The sequence below is a fragment of the Camponotus floridanus genome, unplaced genomic scaffold (genome assembly GCF_003227725.1).
Source record: "Camponotus floridanus strain SB8 unplaced genomic scaffold, Cflo_v7.5 scaffold1, whole genome shotgun sequence".
Lineage (NCBI taxonomy): Eukaryota > Metazoa > Arthropoda > Insecta > Hymenoptera > Formicidae > Camponotus > Camponotus floridanus.
The window spans coordinates 8,488,428-8,515,528 of NW_020229214.1; the positions used below are offsets into that span (position 1 = coordinate 8,488,428).

Genomic DNA, 27,101 nt, shown 5'->3' on the forward strand with positions numbered 1-27,101 from the left:
AAATATAATATATAATATATATATGAAACTTACAATATATGTATGAGCATCAGATATATATTTTGCAATACAGATTATTTTCAGTAAAAATTTTTTGGTTTATATAATATTCTAGACTAAACTATCTTACATTATCACAATAATACTGTACTATATTATTGTTTATATTATGTTGTATTTTATATTATGTTATTGTTGATGTATACAATGCATTAGCTGTTTTAAAAAATAATTTTTTAGACTTTAATAATTCATAAAATTTCAATATCATAATATATCAATAGTTGTGCAGAAGAAAATTATTGTTATATGCACAAAATTTTTTCAATAAATAATTGGTTTGTTATTTATTAGAATTAGACTAATAATTGGAGTATTACATTGAATTGTTGAAATTATAATTATTGAATTATTTATTTACTTGTTTTTTATTTAATAGATTTTAATAGATTTTAAGTTTTCTTAATTGTAAAATTAAATATAAATATAGAAAAAGTATTTTGAATATTTTTCTGTATATTATGTTTTAAAATTGATATATTAATGATAAAAGTAGAAAAAATACATGAACACAATTTGATCAACTTTTTTTTAACAATTTTAACAATAATATAAAATAGTACACAGCCATTTTGAAAATTATGACAAAACCTCTATTTCTTAGTGGAATTAAATTATTGCATCTCAAATATGTTATAAACTCATAATGCAATAATAACATACAAGATTTCAGTAAAATTATGTGTTGAACATATTTGAAGCAATTTTACAGCATTCATAGAATTAGCTTATATAACCTACTTATGACATTGCATTTTAAACATTCAAATTAAAATCCTTATTATAACATATACATAATGTGATAGTTATTATCATAATTTATTCTTCACGCGCAATAAGTCCATTAATTTCAGGTTGAAGGAATTCTGTTACAATAGCTGATACCATTTCCTTGAGAGTGCTCTTCAATTTAGTTAAGTCTCTAAAATAAAATTATATTATATTTTAAATATGATGCGATAGAACATTTTTAGATATACATCACACAATTTTTAATATACAAGTTATAAAGCTATTAGATATTATTATAATAGCGATTCTTTAGATACTTTAAAGATAATCTTTCTTAACTAAAACTATTAAAATTTATTTTTGAATTGTGAATAAGCGATTAAAAAAGATTTTTGCAAATTAATTTTTGTGAAATTAGAACATTTAACAAATTTTTTTTTCACTTAATTTTAGATGGAATTTAATTTAATAGAATTTTAATTTAAAGCCTACACAAATATTTGACTAAAAGAATTGGAAATTTGCAAAAAATATTTTTTGAAAACTTTTTCTTAGGAAAAATCTAAAATAATCACATCCAAAATAAAGGATCTGTTATTAAAAAAATAATCAATGATTTTCGAATACTTCACATATCACACATCTGTGTTAAAATATATCTATGTTAAGATATATTAAAATATTATTAGCATTAAATAAAAGATAGTGATAAAGATAAATTATCTTAAATATTTGCAAAGAACTTACTCTCCAGGTGCTCCGCATAATTCATTATAGTATTTTATTTTAGGCTCCGTACCGCTAGTTCTTAAAGTAGTGACTAATCCATTTTTAAATGTAAATGTAATCATTTGGCTAGATTTTGATATAGGAAGAGTTGCTTTATTGTCAGGTTTTGTATTGTCGTATCCTGTTGTCAAATCCCGAACACCAGTTATTATATATTTTCGTTCCAGAATTCCGGTTGGATACTATAATTTAAAAAATTATATTAAGATTTTTATGAGAAACAGTAAAAAAGTTTAGAACTTAATCATGTAATATAATTTTAATTGAGATACACACACACATACACAAACATCTATATAAAAAGAAGTCTTCTCATATGCAATAATAACTTTTTTGTTTATAATTTTTCATCTTTAAAATGCATATAATACAATACACTCATACAAATAATTAATATATAATAGTACTATAATTATAGTAAAATAACTTATATAAACAAATATAATTATGAAATATACTTACACTTCATTTATATTGGTTTCTTCCATAAAAAATGGTGTTAGATGATATAATGATTGTACTAACGGAATAAACAAAATGGCAAGAAGCACAGAAGGCAAAAGTGTCATTGTTACAGCAGCCATATTTACATACTTATTGTGGACATTATTTTGTGTCATCTTAGCAAACATTATAGAAAAGACAAAGAAAAAAAAAAGAACAATTTTTACTAAATTTTGTTAAAAACACTTTTGTTTGATATTGTTAAATATCACATATCATTGCAGCACAAATTCATTAATAATTATATGTGCAAAAGATAAAAATGTATACATTTCAACAAAAGATGTTTTCTACTAACAATAAGTAGCACTACTAATTCTACATATATCACATACACATCATACATCTATGTTTACATTTTATGTTTGTTGATATTTTACCATAATAACAAACTACACATCAGTCAACTAGGCTGATACATGCACTAATACCTCGATCGGCGCTTGGGCTTTATTATACTTTTAAAGTGGTTAGTCAGTTTATAATGCTATCTCATGCATCACATATACTTGTCGACCTTGTAAGCATATATCATTAGATGCAAATTACTATACATTAACTGCATTAAACAATGCTATACATTAACTGCATTAAACAATGCTTACTATATCATAGTGATAAAAATATTATAAAATATAGAAAACTGATATAGAAACTTCGACTTTATATAATTTTTCATATGTGATATTATATATATATATATATATATATATATATATATATATAATATATATATATAAAGAAAAAAATATACTTTTTTTTGATAAAAATATTTTTCAATTAAATGTAATTATGAACATGATTTTTATAAATGTAAAACAAGTTAGAAATTTTATATATATATATATATATATATATATATATATATATATATATATACAGGGTGACCCATTTTAACTTAGGCAGCCAAATAACTCGAAAAATAAGCACACTACGAAAAAATGGTTAGAATCAAAATTTCGTCATTTCGAGGGGGATGTACAATGACGTTAAAATCAGCCCCCCTACCCTTCCCCCTGGGCGGTGAGGGGGGGCAAGTTTGAAATCTTAAATGGGAACCCCTATTTTTTATTGCATATTCTTGTAGCTTATCTCGAGAGCTTTCCAAAACACTATAATTAAGTACCTTTTTATTAAGTACTTTTTGAGTTATAAGGCTTGAAATAATTTCTTAATTTTACATAAACCATAAAATATCTAGTAAACCATTCATTTTTCGATTATCTTACCTTCATACTTTTATGTACAAAATAATGAGAGGAATCAATTGGTGTAAAGAAAACATACAGTTGTTTTTAAGAAAAAATATGGAATTGTTAATTGCAAATTACATATTTTTTCTTAGAAACAACTATGTGTTTTCTTTACACCAATTGATTCCTATCATTATTTTGTACATAAAAGTATGAAGGTAAGATAATCGAAAAATGAATGGTTTACTAGATATTTTATGGTTTATGTAAAATTAAGAAATTATTTCAAGCCTTATAACTCAAAAAGTACTTAATAAAAAGGTACTTAATTATAGTGTTTTGGAAAGCTCTCGAGATAAGCTACAAGAATATGCAATGAAAAATAGGGGTTCCCATTTAAGATTTCAAACTTGCCCCCCCTCACCGCCCAGGGGGAGGGGTGGGGGGGCTGATTTTAACGTCATTGTACGTCCCCCTCGAAATGACGAAATTTTGATTCTAACCATTTTTTCGTAGTGTGCTTATTTTTCGAGTTATTTGGCTGCCTAAGTTAAAATGGGTCACCCTGTATATAATTTCCAACTTATTTTACATTTACATTACTTATTTAATGAATAATTTTATATTGTGTATGTAAATATATATATATAAAATTATTTAAATTATTTATTAAATTTTGTAATTGTAGCAAAAGCTTATTCCTACAGATATAATATCATTCTATTTCCATATAAATTTGGTTAAAGCAAAAGTGATATAGATAAATTAGTATAATTTAAAATGATGTGAATAAATTAGCATAAATTACTGATATAGATAAATTAGTATAAATTAAAGAATGTATTGTTTGTTTTTTTCTAAATATTTAAATTAAATAAACTTTTAAAATATAAAAGTTAAAATGATACTTACTGTATCTGGTTTGCTAGAATAATTCCTCAGTCGTTCAAATATCGCCTTAATAACGTCTGAATCATGACATATCCAATAAGAATTGTCACTAACATGATGACCATATCTATATAATATCAAAATTATAAATTTATAGTATATTAAATTATAGTATATTAAAATATTTATATTTTGATAAATGCAAAATCTAACATACTCTTGATATATTTCCTGTAATTTTTCTAATAAGGTCAAGTTTATTGTTTCAAGATAAGCTGCTAATTCAGCCACGCGTACACCAGCACTAATACCATCTTTATCTAAGACTTTGGAACCACACATAAAACCTATAGCTTCTTCATATGCAAATAAGATATCCTTATTTTCCTCCATCAATTCAATAGCTTTGTTTCCCATCCATTTAAAGCCAGTTAAAGTTTCCTGTCGAAGAAAATGAAATATTTTTCACTAAATTTAAGATAAACTAATATTTTCTCTTTTATTTTTATTATATACATCAAATGCACAAACCTCAAAATTGAAACCTTTTTTCTTGGCCATTGAAGCTAGGATTTTGCTGGAAACAGTCGATGCTAACATATATGCATCACTCATATCAACATCAGGATGCAAAACTTGATAAGTGTGGATCATCCACCAACCTAATAATGCACCGAGTTCATTTCCAGAAAAGACATGCCAGTCTCCACTAAAAAGATTGTCAAATGTATATTTTGCTTATAAATTTAGATTATGAATTATATATTTGCAAACCTTTTTGTTTTCATCGCGCATGCAAGTCTGTCAGCATCTGGATCATTAGCAAGTATTATAGACGAATTGCTTTCATTTGCTAATTTTATACTAAGATTGAGAGCGCTTTTTCCTTCTTCCGGATTTGGGAACTTCACTGTTGGAAATTCTGGATCTGGCAATTTCTGTTCCTCTACTGTTATAAATGGCTGAAATAAATGAAACAAAATTATTAAATTAGGAGAAATGACTAAATAAATATCTTGAGAATTAGAATATGAGAATATTACCTTCAAATTTGCTGCCTCAAATGCAGCACTCATATACTCATATCCAACACCATGCATGGCAGTGTATGTAAACTTCAACGTGGTATCTCTGTTAACTTCAGGATATAGAACCGTTTCCTTTAGATCTTGGTAATAAAGCTGCATAATATCCTCTCTTGGATCTTCATAATAAGAGCTACTATAGATTTCATCCACATTCCATGAGGATTCAAGTGGTTCAAGATTGTTAAGAATATAACTTTGTATCTTTTTATCATGAGGTGAAATAATCTGCGCTCCATTTTGCCAATAGACTTTATATCCATTGTCATCTTTTGGATTATGAGACGCAGTGACCATGATTCCAGCTGCACATTTGTACTTCAATATGGTATAAGGTATAAATGGTGTAGGGCAGATTTTGGAAAACAAATAAACTTTAATACCATTGGCTATGAAAATTGCAGCAGTTAATTCAGCAAATCTAAAAGTTAAATTAATTCTCAGTATCATACATAGAAGTGAAGTGAGTTGAATTTTAATACAAATATTTTATATGAATAGCTTACCTTTTACTATTATAACGTCCATCATATCCTATAACGATACCTTTCTGTGATACATCAAATATGGTATCAATTAAATATTTTGTTAATCCTTGACCAGTCTGCACAATGACTAAGTCATTCATTTGGCTATAACCAGGTCCCATACGACCTCTAAGACCTGCAGTCCCAAATTCAAGTCTTTTGAGAAACAATTTTGATAATATTTTAATATGTCCATTATTTAAGTATTCAATGATCTCATCTTTTGCTTTTGGATCCTGTAATGTCAAGTACAAAGATTTGTATAATTTAAACATAATCATTAGTGTGTAACAAATGTGATTATATTTTTAAATAAAATATATCTATCAAGTTTATTAGTATAAATATCATACCTTATTCCATTGTAGCCATTCAATAATCTTAGTATCTAAATTGCTATCGCCTGTATTTACTGAATATTGGAGAGCCATAATATTGAATATATCAAACACAATTTAATTAACAATTAGATTTTCTTTGATAAATTAAATTTGTTCAGTCAATGAACATAACTTTTCTTTGATAAATGGATAATATCTCAATCACTTTTCAATAGAGGCCTCCCTGTTTCTTCCAAATATTCTGTAATAGAATACGTAATAGAGAATGTCATTTAAGATTAAAACAATTGTGTAATCACTGATAATTACTCTCGTATGCGCGATACAATAGAAGTACATGTGAAAAAACGACTTTCACTAGCGAACATTTTCAATCTCTATCTTACCATTTCTCGTTATCTATCACTAATCTTCATAAAATTGATATAAAATCTTGTATCAATAAAAATAACGTAAAAGATATATAGTACACTTATAAATTGCGATTATACGATGCAGGTTACGATAACAGTATCATCCACAGCTTTTCACGATATCGATAACTGTAATCGCTGCGAGCGATGCGGCCGCGTGTATTTGTAATTTTGTATTTTCTGCTATTAATAAAACAGCAAAATTACAAAGAATTAAAATTATGTGCGTTAATCATAAATGCGCTGGCAGCGTAGCGCAGCGATTGAGGCGCATAATTGATGCGCTGTGTATCGTTGGTTCAAGTTTTTGAATTTTTTTTACATTTTAAAGCAAATTATTTTATTATATATTTTTATTATTTTTACGGATAAATTAATGTTTTAATGTATTTATTACTAAATAATTAACGTTTTATTTATAAAATACATTATATTTAAAAATTAATTGAATTTATTTATTCGCTATGCAGGGAATTATGTACACATCAAACATAATCTCAAGTATTCCTTTCACATATATATATATATATATATATATATATATATATATATATATAGAAAATATATATATAGAAAAAAATATATATATAGAAAATATATATAAAATATATTTTATATATTTATATATATATATATATATATATATATATATAAATAACCATACATACATGTACATGTAAACACACAACTGACACAATGTGACATTGACAGGAAATCCGTTGCGTTCGCGAAATCGTGACGTGAGTGAATCGGCGAAATCGCGTGAGAGGGCGCTTCGATATTCGATCGAAAAAAATCGCGAGTTATCCGTACATATGTGTATATTTTGAGCTGTGTGTGCCGTCCGCGGCATTAACATTTTGGTCGCACTTTATATTAAAAATTTAGGTAGGATACAGGCGAGTGTAAATCGATTTGTCGACCGACAGTCGCGTGAATGTTATTTTCGCGTCCATCTCTCCCTCTTTCTTTCTTCCTTTCTATCTCCCTCTGATCTCGCGTCACCGATATTCCTCTGTGTTTTTCTCGTCGGGTTATCGCGTCCTTGTGCAATCTTTGACGACATTGCGGGATTTTGGCTGTCGCATAAAAATTTCGTCTCGTTTGGAGTCTCGCGGATGTTTCGATCGTCCCGCAAAATTGCATCGAATATGAATCGAGCGCGAGAAAACGTTGAGAACGACTGGGATAACCAATAGGGATAAAAATGTTGCGCGAAGATCTCGTATTTTGACATAGAGTAAACAGCAGTTATCACATATCGCAACTCGTATTGTTTCGCAAACGCAAGCGCAGCCATCGTATGTTGCATCGACTCAACGATACGCAAAAAAATATCTCTCTGATTTTAGATTCACGTGCTCGAAACATCCAAGATAGTGAAGCTTCTCATATCTCTGTCTTTCGTTCGCACTGAATTTCGCCGATCATGAGTAGCGTACGTTGTTGCTTGATTAATGCAGGTCGTTTAATATCTTCTAACCATGTCAACAATCATCATGGTGAGTATCGCTGTAAATAGTTTCTACATATGTATATCTTAGACTATAGATAAATGGTGAACGCTATTATTTACAAAAGTGACCTAATGTGGGATTATTTGCTGCACAGTACATAAAATTGTGAGAATCGTCGTGGCCAGTAGAGCTTTGACAGTTAGCGGCAGCTTAGCAAAAGCTCCAACCGATCCTACGCCACCCTCCAAAGATACTACCACGTCCAGTGGATCTACCAGTAACGGCACTGGTGGTGGAAAGAAGAACACGCTGACCTGTCCAAAATGTGGTGATCCTTGCACACATGTAGAAACATTTGTATGTAAGTAAAATATTGCCACAATGATGGATGAAAGAGATAATTATAGTATAGTGATCAGATTATCAAAGTTGTAAATTCTTATATCTTAGTTTATATATTAAGGTTTGTACACTTACTTTTGCAATATTAATATTATGTTCTAACACAGCGTTAAACCATTTTTGCGAATAATACAGCATCTACAAGATTTGTCAAATGCGAGAAGTGTCATCATTTCTTCGTTGTGCTGTCAGAGATTGACTCGAAAAGAAGTTTGAAAGAAGCACTAAGACCGGAAGATGGTAAGCAAGGATTTTACAGAAAACCACCTCCACCTCCAAAAAAGGTAATTGATTATAATACTGATTACTTAATTTAAAATTATATTTTAAAGATAAGACAAAGCATTTGGCATATTTTAAATATATTTAGCTAGTCAAGAAAGAATATTTTCAGTGATGTAAAATATATATTTTCAGATATTCGAATATCTGAACAGACATGTTGTGGGTCAAGAATATGCTAAAAAAGTGCTAAGTGTTGCCGTTTATAATCACTACAAACGAATCTACAACAATCTGCCAGTACAAACTTCGCAAACGCAAGCCAACATTAATCCAATCAGCACGCAAGAAACGAATCATCCCTTCACTCATAGAGGTCCTAAGCCACGTAAATAGCAATGTCCCTGATAATCCTATAAAGTTTTCCATACTTATATTATATTATATATTATATTAACTTGTATTATAATTAGAATTTATTTCTTATTATTTTGAGAAATCGAAATAATTTAAAAAATTATTTTGATTCACTAATAACTTCTTGTAAAGCTTGAGATAGATTCTTATTTGAAACGGTATTATTCTCCCAACTTGTGCTCTGTGATTAAAAAATAATATATTACAATACAACCATAATATAATGTATGATTATCATAAATTTTTATTTGTGTCTTTAGATTTGCTACATATATCGGGTATTGGAAATCCATTTCCGGGAGTTGGATTTCAACACACAGTCACTCCCGGAGGCGAACAGAAAACGAGCAGTCAATCTGCACCTGGATCGGCTATATTAGATAGCAAGCAGCATCAACTAAAATTGGAAAAAAGTAACATATTGTTGCTTGGTCCTACGGGCTCTGGTAAAACGTTACTCGCGCAGACAATAGCGCAATGTTTGGATGTTCCATTCGCCATCTGTGATTGTACCACTCTCACGCAAGCAGGCTATGTTGGCGAGGACATTGAAAGCGTTATAGCTAAGCTTCTTCAGGATGCTAATTATGTAGTAGATCGTGCTCAAATGGGTATCGTCTTCTTAGACGAGGTTGACAAGATCGGAGCCATACCTGGAATCCATCAGTTGCGAGATGTGGGCGGCGAGGGTGTGCAGCAGGGAATGCTGAAGATGTTGGAAGGAACAATAGTAAATGTACCAGAAAGGAATAGCTCGAGAAAACTGCGCGGAGAAATGTTGCAAGTGGACACGACGAATATTCTTTTCGTCGCATCGGGTGCTTACAGCGGCTTGGACAGGCTGATCGCACGACGCAAATCAGAAAAATATCTCGGATTTGGCGCTACGCCTGCGGCCGAGAGCCCGGGCAGGAGAGCGGCGACTTTGGCTGATGTTGCGAATATGTCACCTTCTACCGAGAGGGACAATAAAGAGAAGGACATGTTGCTGCAACAGGTCGAAGCTAGAGATCTCATTGATTTCGGCATGATACCTGAATTTGTTGGTAGATTTCCCGTACTCGTGCCTTTTCATACCCTCGACAGAGACATGCTAGCGAGAATTCTCACCGAACCGAAGAATGCTATTGTTCCTCAATATCAGATGTTGTTCTCAATGGACAAGGTATATTTGAATAATCATATTTGTCCAATTAAATATGTCTTTAAATTACAGATTAGTAATTATAAATTATATATTTAATTTCTTATCCTGTACAACACATAGGTGGAGTTAACGTTTGATGTGGATGCATTAAATGCAATCGCATCTTTGGCAATGGAGAGAAAAACAGGTGCGCGAGGTTTACGAGCGATAATGGAATCTTTACTTTTGGAACCTATGTTTGAAGTACCGGGAAGTGGTATAGTGTCCGTTCATATCACAGAACAGTGCGTGAAAGGCTGCGAAAAGCCGCAATATGTGAGACGAGACGATAGCAATGAGGATGATGTTCAGCAAGCACAGCATGTACATAATTAACAAATAATTAAAGAATGCGACACTTTGGTATAATTATTTTTTTCTAATAGAAAAATATTTAGTTAGAAGAATGTTTTGACATTTGATAAGTTGGTTTATTTTAATTTTATTTTAAAAAATATATAGACTCTATTATCCAAACAATACAAACAGTTCATAAAAATCTTTCAAACTATCCTGTATATTTATATAAGATTTTATTGTGCAAAGTTTTAATTATTTCTTTGCTAGTGAATTTCTATCGATTTTGGACATTATATTTGTTATAATGTTGAACATATTTCCTGCAAATAATTATATACATATGTATATAAAATTTTATATATTATATGCATATGTATATTACATATATATTATCTATGCACATATTATATATGCATATTTATTGGCAATCATTTTATGACAAAAATACAGCTGTTATGGAACCACACCAATATTAAAAATAGACACGAATGCTGATATCATTTAAAATGATTATTTAATGTAAGAAAAGTTATTAAAAATCATATTTATTTTGTATTTTTGTTTACATTTGGAATAAGCATTTTTTATAATAAATGCTTTCTTTAAAAAGTGTCGCATAAATAGAAAATGAATAGAGTAAAGAGAATATGTAAATTTAACAATGTAAAAATATAAGTATATTTTGTATCGTATTATTCATTCATATTGCAGGCAAGATCGAAAAACCACACATACTAGCATTCCACATCCAATCAAGCTTTGCATCATGTATGCATTTATTGGTGATAAATTGAAAACAAAAAGGTCATAAATTTGCCATAAATTTAATAATATATTATTTAAAAAATAATATTTTAATATGTATATTCAAAAAATAATGTCATCAAAATCGATTTGACAAATATCATATATATATATATAAATCAGGTATAGAGAAATAAATTCTAATCGTAATTTAAATGGATTAATATATGAGAATATATGAACTAAAGAAATATTATCAATTAAATATGATTAAAAATATTGTAAAAAAATTAAAGAACAAATAACAAATAAAGAAAGTTATGATGCAACTATTCAAAGTAAATTGTCATGTCAGGATTGTTTGTAAAGAGGATACTAATATTGTGCGCATTGTTTAAACAAATTTAAAAAAAGGTCTTATAACTCAATGATAATAATAAATTATGAAACACCTGTTTACTGGAAGAATATTAATTATGAGAAGACAAGAAAAATTGAAGGAAGCAATGAAATACTTTATTTTATGTCGAAATATAATATAGACAAAAATGTCTGTAATATATTGTAAATATTATTATAGAGATTAGCGAAAAGGGAAATGTGAATAATGTACGACTTGTATGTAATTGCTAATCTATTTATAGATCGTCGTTCGTGCGATCTCATCCTCGCAATTATAATTTACTTATCATTTTCATTGTATAAAAGAAAGAACAAAAAAACAAAGAAAAATAAATTGTATAAAAAATAGTAGGAAATGATAAAAATTGAATGGGTTTTTTCTTATATCTTTATTTCATATGATCTGACATCCTTTAATATATAGAATAATTCTGTATTTGTAATAAATCTGTAATATGTAATTGTAATATATTTTGTGATTTATTTACCTCATAAATGACCTATAACATTTATATATTAACATAATGTTGTAATAAAATCATATCACATAATTACATTTCATGGTAAATAGAAATTGATTTGATGAAAATAATGACTGTCATGTGAAAATGACTATATTTACAAGTATTGTCCACAATCCAATTTTACTTTCAGTACTTAAAATTTTTTTGTATGGATTTATTTAATATCTTATTTAATTTGCATTGTGCATGTAAAATGTATAATAGAGATAGAAAACTTGCACACAATTTACACTTTCGAATATTGTTATTAACAATATAAAAAAGAATTGTGGAAACAAAATCAGAATCATTAAAGACTATGATTATATCTTTGTTAGAAATTAATAAATAATCATATATTTTACAATATTTTGTTATAGATGTTATTTTTCTTTTTTTTTTACATTTCATTATAATACGGAGATTTCTGTGGCTTTATTGACTTAGGTTTCGGCATCAACATCGTGCCTAATTCTGTCAACAGCCATTTCGTCGCGCGCAATACAATGAAATGTACCGCAAATTGCATAATAAGAGCACCGAATCCTTTATACAAACCAAGTGGTCCTTCAGTCGAGATTATTGTACGATAACAATCGGCCGCACTGCTATAGCCAGTTAATAATGGTGTAACACTTCTTCCAGTGTCTAAATTATCAATAATAGTGCGTGTACCTTGAAGATGTAATCGATGAATAACAGTTTCAAGAGGATAAAACACAACATCCGCAGCACATGTCGATACAAGAATAGATTGCATTTCTATATCTTGGACAACACTTTCAGACAGTAAATCTTTACTATACGCGCCCTGAAATAGAATAGCGCTGCAGATATATTATTATTCAAAAGCATAAACATTAAAAAAAAAAATTAGATACATACTCTTGCCTCTTGCGAATGTTTATGCCTAATATGCATAATTCGACTAGATACCCCTCTCACAATTAAGGCAAAAAGATATTTTGATACTTCATAAACTATAGTAGGCGGCACAAGGGCATAAATAGGAATAAGTCTACCCTTATTACATACATCCAATAAGCGGATTGCACCGTCACGAAAAACATCGAGGATTCCAGGACACTCAGAAGCAATCTCAGACTGAACTGTCTCCACAAGCGACGCAGAATAGAAAGGAGTCACTATACCTATGGAGACACTATAAATTGTAATATTATATATATTAATAAGTATATTGATGAATTAACTAATAAGTATTGTATTTACATCAATATATATTCTTACAATTACCATTTAAGAAGGATATGTTGGCCAAATGCTTTCATAGAACTATTGCAAGTAATCTTCCTGTAATTAAATATCAAGTTTTAAGAAAAAGATTATTTTATAGAAATCTTCTTGCAAAACACTGAGTATTATTCAGCGATCACCTTACTTTGGCCACGGTGTAATCTTTGAAATCAAATCCTCGACTGCCAACGTCATGCCTCTCACAAGTAACACCGAACCGATTCCTTTCCACAGTGTATTTATACCTTGAGTCTGATGTAAGCGTACTATTACCGGAATTAAAGTTATGGGCATTAAATGATATTTTGTCGCTCCTGGATTAACCTGACATTGCCTTCGCAATACCACAAAAGGATGTATCAAGAGATTTCCTGTAATCAAGCTCGCCAATCCACAACCTAATCCCACGTACTTGCTCACATTGGTGGATTCTGGCAAATAAATAAATTTCAGATACGGAGTATTCAGATACAGAGAATTGCATAAAAGTAACATTCGTGAAGATTAGGAAATCTGTCATACAATAACATGAAAAACGAAAAAATGCGAAATCTATAGAAATTTACTTAACAAGTTTAGTCGTATTTAACTGACAATGAGTGAATATCATTATATAAAGCGATATTTATTTATAAAATACAAACAGCTCCCATCAGTAAGCATATTTTAAAAAGAACAGTTGATAGAAAAAAAAAAAAAAAAAAAAAAAAAGAAAACTCACCATCGTCGATGATCGGCGGACTGTCTTCTGCCAGAGGATGCATAACAGGTATATCTAAAGGATGGATAACCTCTCGACCGTGATACTTTTGTGAGTAGGGCGGATTCATTTCCCACGATCTAGCGGTCCGACCTCGATATACACTCTCGTAGCCCTCTAAACCCGCCATTCTTTTTACAGAAAACGAGCCGATAAACTTGTCTTACTAAACATTTGCGAATATCTTCCTCCGTTTACATCACAAAACTCCGCTCACAACGGCTAATCGAGCTAATAACTCGGGGGCGGCCATTATGATTTTTCCCCCACTCCAAACGCACTTCAAAAAATTACATTTGTACAGTGTTGCCAATGGGTTTGTTCTTTTCAGCTGCACTGCTGCACTAGTGCAATTAGTTAAGATACAATTTCATTGACGCTAAAAAGTAGCGTCAATCATTGGTTGAACAAAGAAGTAAGTAGTTGCTTCATTGTTTAACCAATGGTTGACGCTACTTTTTAGCGTCAATGAAAAGGCCGCTTTAGAGTGAAAGAAAGTATATTTGTCTCTTTCTAACTTATTGCACTAATGCAGCAGTACAGCTGAAAAGAACAGACCCAATAGCCGGTATTCATAGGCCGGTATTCATAGTCCGGTCTTAAGAACATCTTAAGAACTCATTCAACCAATCAAATAGCTACAATGCAGCCATTGATTGGTGAATCTGTGGAGAGTTGCGATTGATCACAGCCAATTATATCGACCTGTGCTTAGGGTAACCAGCAACAATTAACCAATCAGAGAGTCCTATTTTGAATTGGCCAATTGGCGACGTGGTCAATCGGGTACCCTCCGAATTTGTGCCTCTAGGGCGCATTTACACCTTGGCAGAAAAGCAGAAGCCAATCAGAATTCGCATTGGTAATAACATTTTTTACTTTTTGCCCTTCTAGTGTACTGTCACACACTGTTTACTTCCAGCACGCATTTCCAAGGTATGAATGCACCCTTACATTCATTTAGCGCGAACGCAATGTAGTTTTATGCGATCACGTGTGTTAAAAAAGCACGTGCATTAAGAAAGAAGAAAAGATATTTAGTTTTATTTTTATATTATAAAAAAAGTGTGGATACTATAATTATATACGAGTTAATTATATAAAGTGCGCTGATATATATAATTCTCGTCTCATCGTCCTGATACAGAATATAAAATCATGATAATATATTGCATTACATATCGCATTAATAAAAATATCTTTTTAACAAAAACAATTATTAACAATCTTAACAAAAATAATTTTTCAACAAAATTAACAATTTGTTAAATTATATTTTATCATATATGAACAAAATGGCTATAATTATAATTACTATTATATATAGTAATTACAATTATATTATTAATTTATGTTATTAATATTATAACTATAATATTATAACTATTTATATTATTAATATTATAACTATATTCCTAAAAAAACTAATCTTTTCAAAAAAAGATAAAAAAAGGCGTCAAGTTCACGCGTGCAAATGGAAAATATTAGCCAAATTGTTATACAAAAAATTTATTTTAATTTTCCACATTTGTTTTAATATATCCTACAAAAATTAATGATATCAAAAAATTGCGCAACTGAAAATAAAATCTTACATATTATTTTATTACAAAAATATCAAAAAATTATGTCAATTAAAAATAAAAATCTACAAAAATATTTTAACCAGAAAAAAGTTATACAAAATAATTGTATTAATTTTTTATAAAAATAATAATATTAAAAAGTTATACTAACTGAATAAAAATTTATACTATAAAATTTCTTTTTTTATTTGCTATATTAAAAGAAAAAATATCTAATAAATAGCAATATAATATTTATTATAATAAATATATATTTATTAACAGGCAAAAATTACATGTAACACATAAAATTGAATCTTAAATTATTTATTTTCTCTGTTTTTTTTTCTTTTTCTAATATAGTATCCCTTTTTTGGGCATAAAATGCACAGCTCCTTTATATTTTATTAGTTATGGTAATAAATAATTTAAAATTCAATTTTGTCACATGTAATGTTTGCCTACTCCTATTTAGTTTAAAATATTTGAAATAATGAGTTAATAAAAATAAATTGAAAAAAAAGATATGTCGAGAACCATGGTTCCTCATATTGCTACCGCTTTATTCACCTACGCATAACTTTATATTTTTGTTATTCCATAGCTTTATAAGATGCTCGCGAAACTTTAAATACTTTTTTCTTGAAAACGATTGAGTAGTGCGTCTTACTACCTTAAATTAGTTATGTATTAAGTACTACACACTCACACAAAGTTTCTTTAAAATCGATGACCCGGATGTCGTGTACTCTCTTTGTTAGATTTAGTGTTAAGTCAATTTCGATTTTTGCATGATTTGGTTTCAATTTTAATTGATTTCAATTTGTTTTTTCAAAGTCAATCCATCTGAAATTAATTTCAATTTTAATCTCGACATGACTTTAATTTTTTAGTAGCAATATATTTTTATTTTATCTCAAAGTATTTAGTAAATTTCTTTAATTACATAAATTATATAAATAAGATATAAATAAGAATGTTTGTACTTAAAATACTATATAAAAAAAAGTTCAAAATTAAGAGATAAAAAACAATATTGTATTTTTATATCTACATGATTGAGGTTTTGTGTGGATGAGATTTATAATTCGTTGTTAAACATTTTAATCTACAAAACTTTGTACATAAAATGCATTTACATAAATGTAAATAAATTGAATAATTCTTGTTTGATGCAGAATAAAATCATGGTAACATTACGTATTGCATTAGATGAATTCTCTAACAAATTTATTAAACAATTTGATAAATTGCAATATTTCTATTATATTATACAGCTTAGTCAGCTTTAAATTCTATCATCACACATATGTAATGATTGTAATATTAAATTGTTTGTATGTTACTATGATAATTAGGTCTGCTTATAATCTAAGTATATGTGTAACTTAGAAAATTATTATTTAGGAAGACATTTCAGGAAAAATACCCGAGAATAATAGGAGTAAAATAGAAATAGAAAAAAAGAAAAAACACTTCTAGATTTCGAAAACATTAGACGATTAAATTAAAACTGCTAAAATGCGATATGTAATATAAATAGTAATATAATAAGAAATATAATAAGTAATATAATAAGAAAAAGAACTCCGCACATTGAAAAAAGTGGCTTCAGTCAAATTGGCTGAAATTGAAATATGTTGTAGTTTATATGATATTGATCAAAAATTTCCTAGGACCAAAAGTCTGAAAATCAAAAGTATAAAAGAAGCCACTTTTTTCATAAAATGTGCGGGATCCTTTATCACACTTGTAGTAAAAATAAATCTTATATAAAACTCAATATTAAAATATTTAAGAATAAAATATTGAATTTTTTTCATATCTAGAATATTTAAATATGTGTTCTTTAATCCTAATGATTACGTATAGCCTACTATTATACATAATATTGACGCACATGATGTTATCCTCTTATTTTATATTTATTTTTAAAAATTAAAAGTTATTGACAATTTTAAAAAACTTTATCTTTCTGCTCTTTTCTAATCATATATTTAAAATTTTAATATAAAATTTTTTGATATTTACATATTTTTCTTATACAATTTTTAATGTTTCTCTATAAAATTAATCTTTTTCGAATTTTTATATAATATATCTATAAATATTTATAAAAATATCATCAAAATTAAAAACATGATCAAAACGTTTGTATATCAATAATGTTTTCTCGCGTTATTTAAAAAATTCAGCACAGATCTAATACATAAATACATATATAAGTACATATTGCATATTTGGACCCCAGTGCTTATTTTTACAAGTTAAACAATTATTTATATTTGTTTAATTGCATTTAATCCTTATTTCGGAGCTGCTAAATTTATCAATGTGAAAAATTTCTTGTACAAAAATTTGCTATCACGTTTACCTTGGTATTTTATCGCTCTTGTTCAGGCCGAATAATTTCGCATAAAATTGATTTCATCTTCGGAGCTATTGTCATCGTCAAAATATGGCCTTGTAATTTCATTATTATTCGGTGAATTCTCTACATTATGACAAAAAATAAAAATTAGCATTTTTATATGTATATGTTGAGATTCAAGATTATCTTAATATATGCACTAAAATAATTATTACCATCTATTGGTCTTCGAAATATCACAATTTCCTTCTCGTCATCATCGAAAAAGCTACCACCGTCTTTCAATAAACTGAATGCATATCCTTTTTTGTTTATCTCGTCTTTTGAAGATTGATATCTCGTACAAATACTTACGCAGCACAAGACGATGCTGAAGCATATTGTACCTGCAATCGAATTAGATATCAATGATGTCTTCCTCATTTCACATCTCTAATTATTCTCATTAAGTTAAATATCTCGTAACTCTAATATTTACCCGTTATCATAATGAATACTAATCTTGGTATCCCTATAATATTGTCGTCATGGATAAGCTTGAACATTAATCTCGAATATTTCATTCTTTCAGACAAATACGTAGAGATGAGTTTGGTTTCCTCGTAATATTCAGGCGCCGTAGCTGTTATATTGTGTTTTCCAGCCGGTAGTAGAATGGAATAGAAGCCCGATTTGCCGCTTTTAACCATGTGAGGCGATCTGTCGTAAGACAAAACGACGTTCTTGTTTAACGGCTCGTCGTCTTCATTGGTGACGTATCCTCTTACGCTTTTGTCCAACTCTTGTATGCAAGCCAGTAAACTTGCTTTATTCATCTGCCATACGGCGCTCGAATGGTCGGTAGTGCAGCAGGTAACATATACGTCTATCATTAAGGTACTTGTATTAAAATATATGTAATCCATCAAAGGATGATTTTTACCGATTCCGATCCCTGCGTGTATCACGCTATTGTCGCCGATATTCGAGTCTTGCTCGCATTTCGAGCTTTCGGACAACTTATCTATTCTCGTATCAGCATACAATGATGCTAAATGTCGCAGTATATCCTCGTCGGCGCTTTCGTATCTTCGTTCGTCCATCGTTCCATACTCGCGACCGAACGGAATTTCTATGTGCCGCGATCCACTATTCAGATTAACGGCCAACACAGCATTAATGTCTTTGAACCAATTCGCGATCATAGCCGCTTCGTTATCAAGTTTATTGTGAATCGGAAACTGTCGTGGACCATCCGATGGCGGTGGTGCGCAGGTGAGGTTCGTGTGAAAATCGGGCGAAAAATCCGGAGCTATGTATATAGAAAAGTCATCGATATAACTTGCGATCGTGGCATTCCTTTCATAGTTGTCCAGGAGATACGAAGCGAGATGCAAGAGTACTCCCGACGTGACCGGTTCCGCTCGTAGTATCCCGGCCGAGAATACGATGGACGATCGTTCTATCCGATCGTTGTCCGAACTGATCTCAAGGCACATTATCTCGCTGCCCTTCGTGGTTCTACCGATAGAATGCAAAGTCGTTTTGTGCGGATACTTGGTATTCAAATCGCTCAAGGCTTGATTTACGAAACTCAGTTTCTCAAACGCTTCGTTGCGATTTGCTGCATCAAGCTGCGTCGCGTTCATTCTAATATCGATGTCCGTTACATTTTGCTGTTGCACAGAAACCTTTAACATTTGTGTGTCGTATCCCTTGCAGGAAACAATTAATGTATACTCGCCAGGTACCAATATCATCTTGAAATAAGCCATGTTACGCGACACGTTGTAACTTCTTTCTCCTAGCTTAATGCTGGCCTCACGAAGTGGCGCGCCACTTTCATTCATTACCATCGCGCGAATTCCGCTCGCAAGATTCTGCACAAGTTCCATAAGTGGTCCTAGATTCTCACGCCAGATGATAGAGATCGAGTCTGCGGGCGGATAGTTGCAACACGACAAACTTATGCTCATCTACACAAAGAAATTTAATTTAATTTAATAAGTATAAATATTTGATGATGACAAGACAGAAATAGTTAAATATTCGACAATTTTTGTATTAATTATATATTAATTTACCGTAGGTATACCGTATACACGCTGTATGAAATTCGTCATGCGTTGTGTACTGTTGTTCGGATAACTGCATATTTCTTTGTGTCTTGAATGCTCGTAATTCTCGGCAAGTGTTTTAAATATATTTAGGTCGTCATTGGAATAACTTGAAAGACAACAATTGATCACAGAGAATTAAATTTTTTTTCGAAAGATGTGTATTTATAATTACGTTACACATTATGTTACCTGATTTGCGATGCCCCGCCTCCTAATATTACGACGACGTCGTAATCTTCGGTCTGTAACATTTTCTCAAACGCATTCGTAATTATATCCGTTTGTTTAGTGTTCTCTGATAACAACTTATTTCCCACTTCGTTTCTGACCACAGGATTGCAATTCTTACTTTGTTCTATATTATCGAATGCCGGATCGATACCGGGAATAAAATGCAGTAAAGCATTATCTAGTATCCTTTGGATTGGCGGATCCTCAATTCTATTTCCCATGAGGATATGCGTGGCCAAACGTAATAGGATCTCCCTACCAGCTGGCTGGGAGGCGAACAATCCTCCCACCAACGCGATATGAAATTTATTCTCGTCAGGTGATCCCATCTGAAAAATGCAAAGTCGTAAACTGAACGAACAATACGCAATTAAATAAGCAATATACGGTTGATCGAAATTAAATTTACATTATGCGTGATCTTCAGCGAATGAATAGCCATGCTAATCAATGAGTCACCGGCTATAAATTCCGCAACATTAGGTTGATGATTTTCTAATTGACTGAATCTGGCACTCAAGTCAGAATTTGTCAAGTAACCACTCTGCAAATTTGCTCTCAAACCAAAATCATATGCGGATGACCTGTAAGAGATATATTTCTATTTAAATATATCGATTTTTTTCAGATTTTTTTTGATATTTTTCGAATTTCTAGAGATATATTTTTTGTTTATAAATAATATATAAGATGTATATATATACTAATATAACAACTTAAAGAAAGTTATGCAGTGTTTTTTATCTTCTGTCAAAGTTTGCTTGAATTATTTCCTCAAGAAAGATCCCAATCCGAGGAAGAAAAACATTTTTAGAAAAGTTATTTGAGAGATTCATGTACAAAGTTATATACTAGTTGAGTTTTCCACCTTATTAAAGACATAGATCGATCTTTCATATCGCGAGTTAAATTTCGAAAAGTGTATATTTTAAATAAATATAATTGTACCAGTGTAGAGGATCATCGCGCATTAACGTAAAGTACAAAGTCGCCTCTCCGTCTCCAATTTTTTCACCGTATGGAGATACGTTGACATCCTGTGTGAGGCTTTCATATCCTACCGCGCTGACAGTCACGTTATAGCGTCCCGGTACCAACAATCGCCAATAATCACCTGCCTCGGTGGTGTAAATGTCATGCTTTATACCTTCCACCGAGATCCTCGCATGGGGTATAGGAGTACCAATAGATGAGCTCACTATACCATGTATGCCTTTGCGAGACTATAAGAAAATTATATTATTATATAAACATTTATATCTTCATTTATAAAGAAGCTATTGACAGATTGTCTTCCTTAAAAAACTATTCAATTTTTATTTGAAACATTTTTTGATATCATCAATAGTTTAAAAGATATTCAATTTAAATGAAACTTGATTATAATAATCCGCTTAATCTTCTACATATGTGGATATAGAAAATTAAGAGAATTATTATAATCAAGTTTAACTCATTTCTTCAATATCGAAATGGCCATACCATTTCGATGAAACGTAGAAGGGGCTCCCTGTTCTCCAGCCAGTATTCCGGCAAGTCACTGGCGTTCGGAAACTTTGTGCATCCAATTTCCAGAGTGATCTCGAAATCATTGCTGTGCAAGTAATTGTAATCCTGCATGCCACCGGATACGGGATACCAGGCGGCGCCGTTTGTTATTCCGTCAGGGAAGCGTTCCTCAAGAAGCGATTTCCTGCCTTTCACCAACGGCGGACATGGTTCTCCGAGATGCATGTGCGGATGAGCTTTGGAGTACGTCAGCGCCAACATCTTGAAGACATCATTATCCGGGCTTGGATTCGCGACGTATTCCTGCGAACCGCTGTCGTAAGGATAATTCGCAACCAACGCTCCTCCATGAAGATTAGCGGAGAGTACAAATGGAATCCTCGCTATCCACTTCATCATCGCCTCAGTCTCGGGCTCCTGATGCCGATTAAACTATAAAAGATACATAAGCATCAGCATAAGACCTGATTCGAATATGCATAAATAGATCGTTAAGACGTAATCTAAGAGTTAAGCGGATACATTGAGTGTGTACACGATTCATTAAAGCGAAGAGAACGTACATCGTTAATTTCGTAGTGATCGGGAAAGTTTCTATTGAGATCCACGTCCTTCGCGTTCGCTCTGCCCTTGATTCCGTAAACGTCACCCTCCTTGGAAATTTCGTATCCATCGGGATTCATGCTCGGTAATACATGCAGTCTAACAGTTTCTACTAGTCGCGTGACTCTCTCATCGGTGCCGTAATTTTCGCAAAGATACCTCAGTAACAGCAGCAGCATCTCTCGACCTACCACCTCGTTTCCATGCATATTTCCGACATACTTCACTTCAGGTTTCTCGGAACTGTGCTTGCCGGGGTTTTTCGTGATTTCCATAACGTAGAGCTCGCGACCCTGCACGGAAGAGCCTATGCTGTAGAGCCTGGTGATATTTGGATAATTCGCATTCAGCTCCTTCAAGAATCTCTCCATCATAGAGTAGTTGTGGTGTTTGAATTCCACGGTGTGATAAAAGCCATATTTGTCGATGGGTCTTACTACTTCATCAATGGTACTTTCTTCTCCTGCATTGTACGAATCATTGTTATCCATCAAAATGAAATAAAGAAATTCATAAAAATAACTGTCCCAATAATTTGAATAGATAATCATAATGATTTAAGAAATTAGAGATAAATGCAAAACAATATCATATAAAAAATTAGAGATAAGTAATGTCACGAAACACAAGGTACAGAGAAAACGAGAAAACTGATAAGAAATAAATCAAATATATACAAGAACATTGTACGTAGGTTTAGAGGAAAAGGATATGTGCGTTGAAAAAGTTACTCATCGTCCAGACAATTTTTTTTATTTCTAGCTTTGAACAATACATATATGTAGGGAAAATATTGGAATATATATATCGCTATACAGTTTCACGAACACTATCGCCATTGTTCGACGTATTTTCACAGAGATCTACATTTACTAATACAGATAATTTTCCATGTACAATAAACTGAATATTGGCAGTACGAATTTTACATGAGTTGTATGCAAAACACAGTACATTTATCTTTTTTGTTCTCATTTTATGTACTTAAAATGGTTTCGTAAGAAAGATAAGACGTTAAGAATAAGATAAAACGTTTTACATATATTGTCCTGTGTATATGGATCTTACTTTTAAATAATCTTAAAATTTAAATATAATCTTTTTTTCATACATTCGAAATTTATCTTTTTAAATAATTCCCTGTCAAATAATAAAAATTAAAGTCTAAATAACTAGACTAAGTATTATCGCGTTTTAAGTAAAATAATTGTTCAAAATAGCTCAGTTTACACATATTTATAACAAAACGATATATTGACAACATTGATATGTGTTCTAGTAAATATAAATAATTTGTTCAATAATATTTTGGCATTGGAAGATAAAAGCACTTTAGCTAGCCGTTATTAAAAAAGAGAGCATATTTCAATAATTTGTTCATATATGCTCATAAGTACATAAATATCAAAAAAAGTCAAAAAATATAAAAAAAAGTCTAATTTGAAATATAAGTAATCTATAATACAATGTTATATAGAAATAATCACAAGCATTATATCTATATAACATTGATCATTTAATGTTTACACTGGTATTATAAGATACTATTTTCCAATTTGAAGATGGGACCATTACTTGTCTGTACATATGTACATATATTTGTGATGTACATATATTTAATTACTCGTATAATTTAAATATTAGCTAATATAATATTTATTCATAAACATATCTATGAACAAATAAATGTTATAAGACAGAATTAATATTTAAATTATAAACAATGAATAATAATAGAACCAATGTATATGCCTCCAAACTGGAATATAGTTGCAATATTTTTCTGTTAATTTATATACAAATCATGACAAAAATAGATTTAAAATTCTTATTCCTCTTTTTTTCATATGTAGTTCAGAAGTTTCTTTTCTCTATACCTTGTGTGATATATGTATAATTGTCTAAATCTCTTTCGTTACTTAAATCTTATAAAATAAAAGCATATGATAATCAGATAAAAAATGCGAGAAAAAGATTCCGTAATCATAAATATTTAAAGATGTGTACATCCAAATGTCACAACTGAATCTTTAATTGTCTGTAAAATAAAATAGAAAGAAATAATAAAAAGATACACATATAAATAGAAAATAAAAATTTTTCACGATAAAAATTTTTCAAATATATCAATTGTTAAAACACAAATGAATGATTATATTAATTAATAATAACATTTGTAACATTTAATATCATAACATTTTAAATAAAAAATAATAAATAAATATATTAAATATTAAATAAATAATAGTTATAAATGCACAATAATTTAAATATTTTCAAATATGAATTATTTATAAGTCTGTTTATCATAATCTATTATCATCCCATAAGGTGCAAGAAGATTATTAAAGAATGATATTTGTGGATAATCTATGTCTGTGTTACCTTGTTCATCAAATATTTCTCTGCGATTTAATGTGAAATTAAGAATTGTTGGATTTCCTTCTAATACAGTCACATTTACTGGTTCACTGGATTCATATCTAAACAAACAATAGGTAAAAGAAAAATAAGCTTGTTAGAAATATTATCCAATTTGGTATAATATTAATTGATAAAAATTTTACAATACATTAATCTCAAAAGATTATGGTAAGTACATACCCCCATGCAGTAGCATAAACTGAATAATTTCCTGGGAGTAGTAAACGCCAATACTCGCCATCAGTTGTGGTTGTTATATTATGATTTATTCCCTTTATGACAATGTTTGCTCTTTCAATTGGATTATCATTGTCTGTACTGCGTACAAAACCTGTAAACAAAATAAGAAACAAATATATTATAAAATTTCTTTCAATTAATCTAATATATTGAAATGATGTGTGATGAACTTTACCTTTGATTCCGATATGTGCTTGCTCCAAATATTTAATCAAAGATTCTTTATTTAATTGCCATTGATCTGGTATTGTTGAACCAGGTGGATACTTGCAACAACTCAATTCAAATGTTATCTCAAATGCATTAGAACGGGCATAATTGTAATCTTGCATTCCACCAATTACTTCATACCTATTAAAAAAATTTAAGTCACAATTTGATTTAATTAATTTAATTTTGTAGAATAAATAAATAAATAATATGCATATTTTTTTAAAATAATAAATGTCCAAATTTTTAGTAAATAAGGTTACTACAAAAATTAATATTGAGCAATATTAGAAACTATAATAAAATTACGCTTACCAATATGCCCCATTTGTAACACCACCTGGAAATCTTTCTGGTGGACAAGCATCACCTCTATGCATATCTGGATGATTGTCCGCATAAACATGGGCAAGATATTTAAATAATTTGTCATCCGGGCTTTTACTTTCTATACAGCATGTTTTTGGAATACTAAAAAAATATTTCTTTTGTCAGATAAATAAGAAATTTTTAGTAATATAAGCTACTATAACATTTTAATACTAAAATACAATTATTATCATGATAATTCTACAATATATTTACCCAGAATCATATGGATAACTGGCAACTACAGCACCACCATGAAGATTCCCAGAGAGTACAAAAGGTTCATTGGAGATCCATGTCATCATAGCCACCGTCTCATTCTGACGACCATTTAGTATAGAGACGCCCTTCTTAATTTGACTCAATCTTCTATCGAATTGATCGGGGAAATCCCGATTTAAGTCGACGCGATTGGCATTTTCCCTGCCTGAAAAGTCCTCCTTGGACTCGCATTTTCCTTCCTGAAGCACAAGATTTTTCCATCATCGATCCTTGTGTATTATATATTCGTTTTGCATAAAAATCGAGTTAAAAGAAAAATTTCAATCCTACCAATGAATTTTCAAAACCATCCGGGTTCATGGATGGCATCAGGTAAATGTCCGTCTGATTCACCAGCCGACTGATGCGGTCGTCTTTGCCGTATCGGTCCAGGAGATACTGGCCGAGGATGATGAGCAGCTCCCTTCCCACAGCCTCGTCGCCGTGCATGTTGGCGACGTATTTGACCATGGGCTCGCCGAGACTGCGTTGACCGACATTTTCCGAAATTTCCAGCACCAGGAGATCCCGACCCTCTACCGACTTGCCGATGGAAATCACCCGGGCCAAACGCGGGTACCTTTGTTCCAGGGAGCGCAAGAGCCGTTGCAGCTCGTCGTAATGCGTGTACGATGTGGTGACGTAGTCATCGTCCTGCTCGTATCTATTCAACGAATGACTGTTCACGAGAGCGACGAACACGACGAGGCAGACGAACGATACGAAACGATGTTGGCTTCCCATTTTTTTTACAAGGGACCCCGCGTTTAAAATGTCGCTATTCCCTCGGAGGAAGTCAACAGCTGTCAACGGCTGTCAGAGACTCATATCACAGGATTCTTCATTCTTCTATATATATGTGTGTGCACTGCTGACGTTCACGCGTCAAATGAGTGGGCGATTATGACAAGGTGGGCGAAGGGCGACCGGGGAGGGGAGGAGGAAGGGTATCAAATTGAAGCAAATGTCACTATGCCCCACCGTGGTCGTAGCAAAGGGTTGTATGTGTGTATGTACACACACACACACGCATACGT

General features: G+C 30.8%; 4 protein-coding genes across 13 annotated transcripts; 1 reads left to right on the forward strand and 3 right to left on the reverse strand.

The window, feature by feature from the left end:
* Positions 1-593: 593 nt before the first annotated feature.
* LOC105251430 (phosphoglucomutase-2) lies at positions 594-7,264 on the reverse strand. 7 transcript variants are annotated; one of them, XM_025415259.1, is made up of 10 exons: positions 7,204-7,264; positions 6,135-6,363; positions 5,761-6,017; positions 5,213-5,675; positions 4,944-5,131; positions 4,701-4,878; positions 4,387-4,610; positions 4,191-4,296; positions 1,540-1,763; positions 594-982 (listed from the first exon to the last, which is right to left on the reverse strand). In XM_025415259.1, the coding sequence occupies exons 2-10, from the start codon at positions 6,210-6,212 to the stop codon at positions 880-882; spliced, it is 1,821 nt and encodes a 606-aa protein (XP_025271044.1). In that variant the 5' UTR covers positions 6,213-6,363; positions 7,204-7,264; the 3' UTR covers positions 594-879. The 7 variants fall into 7 exon arrangements, 6 of the variants coding, with proteins under 6 accessions (XP_025271044.1, XP_025271047.1, XP_025271036.1 ...); XM_025415262.1 differs by lacking the exon at positions 7,204-7,264 and adding an exon at positions 6,593-6,825; XM_025415251.1 differs by lacking the exon at positions 7,204-7,264 and adding an exon at positions 6,509-6,825.
* Positions 7,265-7,306: 42 nt separating this feature from the next.
* On the forward strand, positions 7,307-11,352 carry LOC105251429 (ATP-dependent Clp protease ATP-binding subunit clpX-like, mitochondrial). 4 transcript variants are annotated; one of them, XM_011258247.3, is made up of 8 exons: positions 7,307-7,423; positions 7,888-8,037; positions 8,147-8,353; positions 8,530-8,678; positions 8,812-9,004; positions 9,294-10,198; positions 10,301-10,543; positions 11,231-11,352. In XM_011258247.3, the coding sequence occupies exons 2-8, from the start codon at positions 7,965-7,967 to the stop codon at positions 11,255-11,257; spliced, it is 1,797 nt and encodes a 598-aa protein (XP_011256549.1). In that variant the 5' UTR covers positions 7,307-7,423; positions 7,888-7,964; the 3' UTR covers positions 11,258-11,352. The 4 variants fall into 4 exon arrangements, with proteins under 4 accessions (XP_011256549.1, XP_019883104.1, XP_019883103.1 ...); XM_020027545.2 differs by lacking the exon at positions 7,307-7,423 and adding an exon at positions 7,437-7,775; XM_020027544.2 differs by lacking the exon at positions 7,307-7,423 and having other exon boundaries at positions 7,437-8,037.
* A 783-nt stretch (positions 11,353-12,135) lies between these two features.
* On the reverse strand, positions 12,136-14,452 carry LOC105251428 (solute carrier family 25 member 46). Its single transcript, XM_011258246.3, has 5 exons — positions 14,144-14,452; positions 13,568-13,853; positions 13,423-13,479; positions 13,054-13,330; positions 12,136-12,979 (listed from the first exon to the last, which is right to left on the reverse strand). Exons 1-5 carry the CDS (start codon positions 14,310-14,312, stop codon positions 12,569-12,571), a joined length of 1,200 nt encoding a protein of 399 aa, XP_011256548.1. The 5' UTR covers positions 14,313-14,452; the 3' UTR covers positions 12,136-12,568.
* A 3,434-nt stretch (positions 14,453-17,886) lies between these two features.
* On the reverse strand, positions 17,887-27,069 carry LOC105251427 (carboxypeptidase D). The gene is made up of 15 exons (XM_011258245.3): positions 26,356-27,069; positions 26,020-26,264; positions 25,750-25,905; positions 25,400-25,575; positions 25,165-25,315; positions 24,946-25,043; positions 22,521-23,023; positions 21,931-22,389; positions 21,397-21,671; positions 20,858-21,032; positions 20,407-20,777; positions 20,182-20,323; positions 18,597-20,073; positions 18,334-18,504; positions 17,887-18,241 (listed from the first exon to the last, which is right to left on the reverse strand). The coding sequence occupies exons 1-15, from the start codon at positions 26,806-26,808 to the stop codon at positions 18,144-18,146; spliced, it is 4,950 nt and encodes a 1,649-aa protein (XP_011256547.2). The 5' UTR covers positions 26,809-27,069; the 3' UTR covers positions 17,887-18,143.
* Positions 27,070-27,101: the final 32 nt, after the last annotated feature.

What these genes read in the sequence shown, in the direction of transcription:
- LOC105251430 (XM_025415259.1), bottom strand. Translation starts at nt 6,212, where the DNA reads ATGGCTCTCCAATATTCAGTAAATACAGGCGATAGCAATTTAGATACT. An exon ending in TGCGCGATGAAAACAAAAAG is followed by an intron (nt 4,879 to 4,943) that starts GTTTGCAAATAT and finishes CAATCTTTTTAG; the next exon opens with TGGAGACTGGCATGTCTTTT. An exon ending in ATTCTAGCAAACCAGATACA is followed by an intron (nt 1,764 to 4,190) that starts GTAAGTATCATT and finishes TTTAAATTATAG; the next exon opens with TATCCAACCGGAATTCTGGA.
- LOC105251429 (XM_011258247.3), top strand. Translation starts at nt 7,965, where the DNA reads ATGAGTAGCGTACGTTGTTGCTTGATTAATGCAGGTCGTTTAATATCT. An exon ending in CCATGTCAACAATCATCATG is followed by an intron (nt 8,038 to 8,146) that starts GTGAGTATCGCT and finishes TTTGCTGCACAG; the next exon opens with TACATAAAATTGTGAGAATC. An exon ending in ATGTTCAGCAAGCACAGCAT is followed by an intron (nt 10,544 to 11,230) that starts GTACATAATTAA and finishes TTCATATTGCAG; the next exon opens with GCAAGATCGAAAAACCACAC.
- LOC105251428 (XM_011258246.3), bottom strand. Translation starts at nt 14,312, where the DNA reads ATGGCGGGTTTAGAGGGCTACGAGAGTGTATATCGAGGTCGGACCGCT. An exon ending in AAGATTACACCGTGGCCAAA is followed by an intron (nt 13,480 to 13,567) that starts GTAAGGTGATCG and finishes ATTTAATTACAG; the next exon opens with GAAGATTACTTGCAATAGTT. An exon ending in AACATTCGCAAGAGGCAAGA is followed by an intron (nt 12,980 to 13,053) that starts GTATGTATCTAA and finishes ATTCTATTTCAG; the next exon opens with GGCGCGTATAGTAAAGATTT.
- LOC105251427 (XM_011258245.3), bottom strand. Translation starts at nt 26,808, where the DNA reads ATGGGAAGCCAACATCGTTTCGTATCGTTCGTCTGCCTCGTCGTGTTC. An exon ending in GTTTATGCTACTGCATGGGG is followed by an intron (nt 25,044 to 25,164) that starts GTATGTACTTAC and finishes TTGTTTGTTTAG; the next exon opens with ATATGAATCCAGTGAACCAG. An exon ending in CGCTGAAGATCACGCATAAT is followed by an intron (nt 20,778 to 20,857) that starts GTAAATTTAATT and finishes TGCATTTTTCAG; the next exon opens with ATGGGATCACCTGACGAGAA.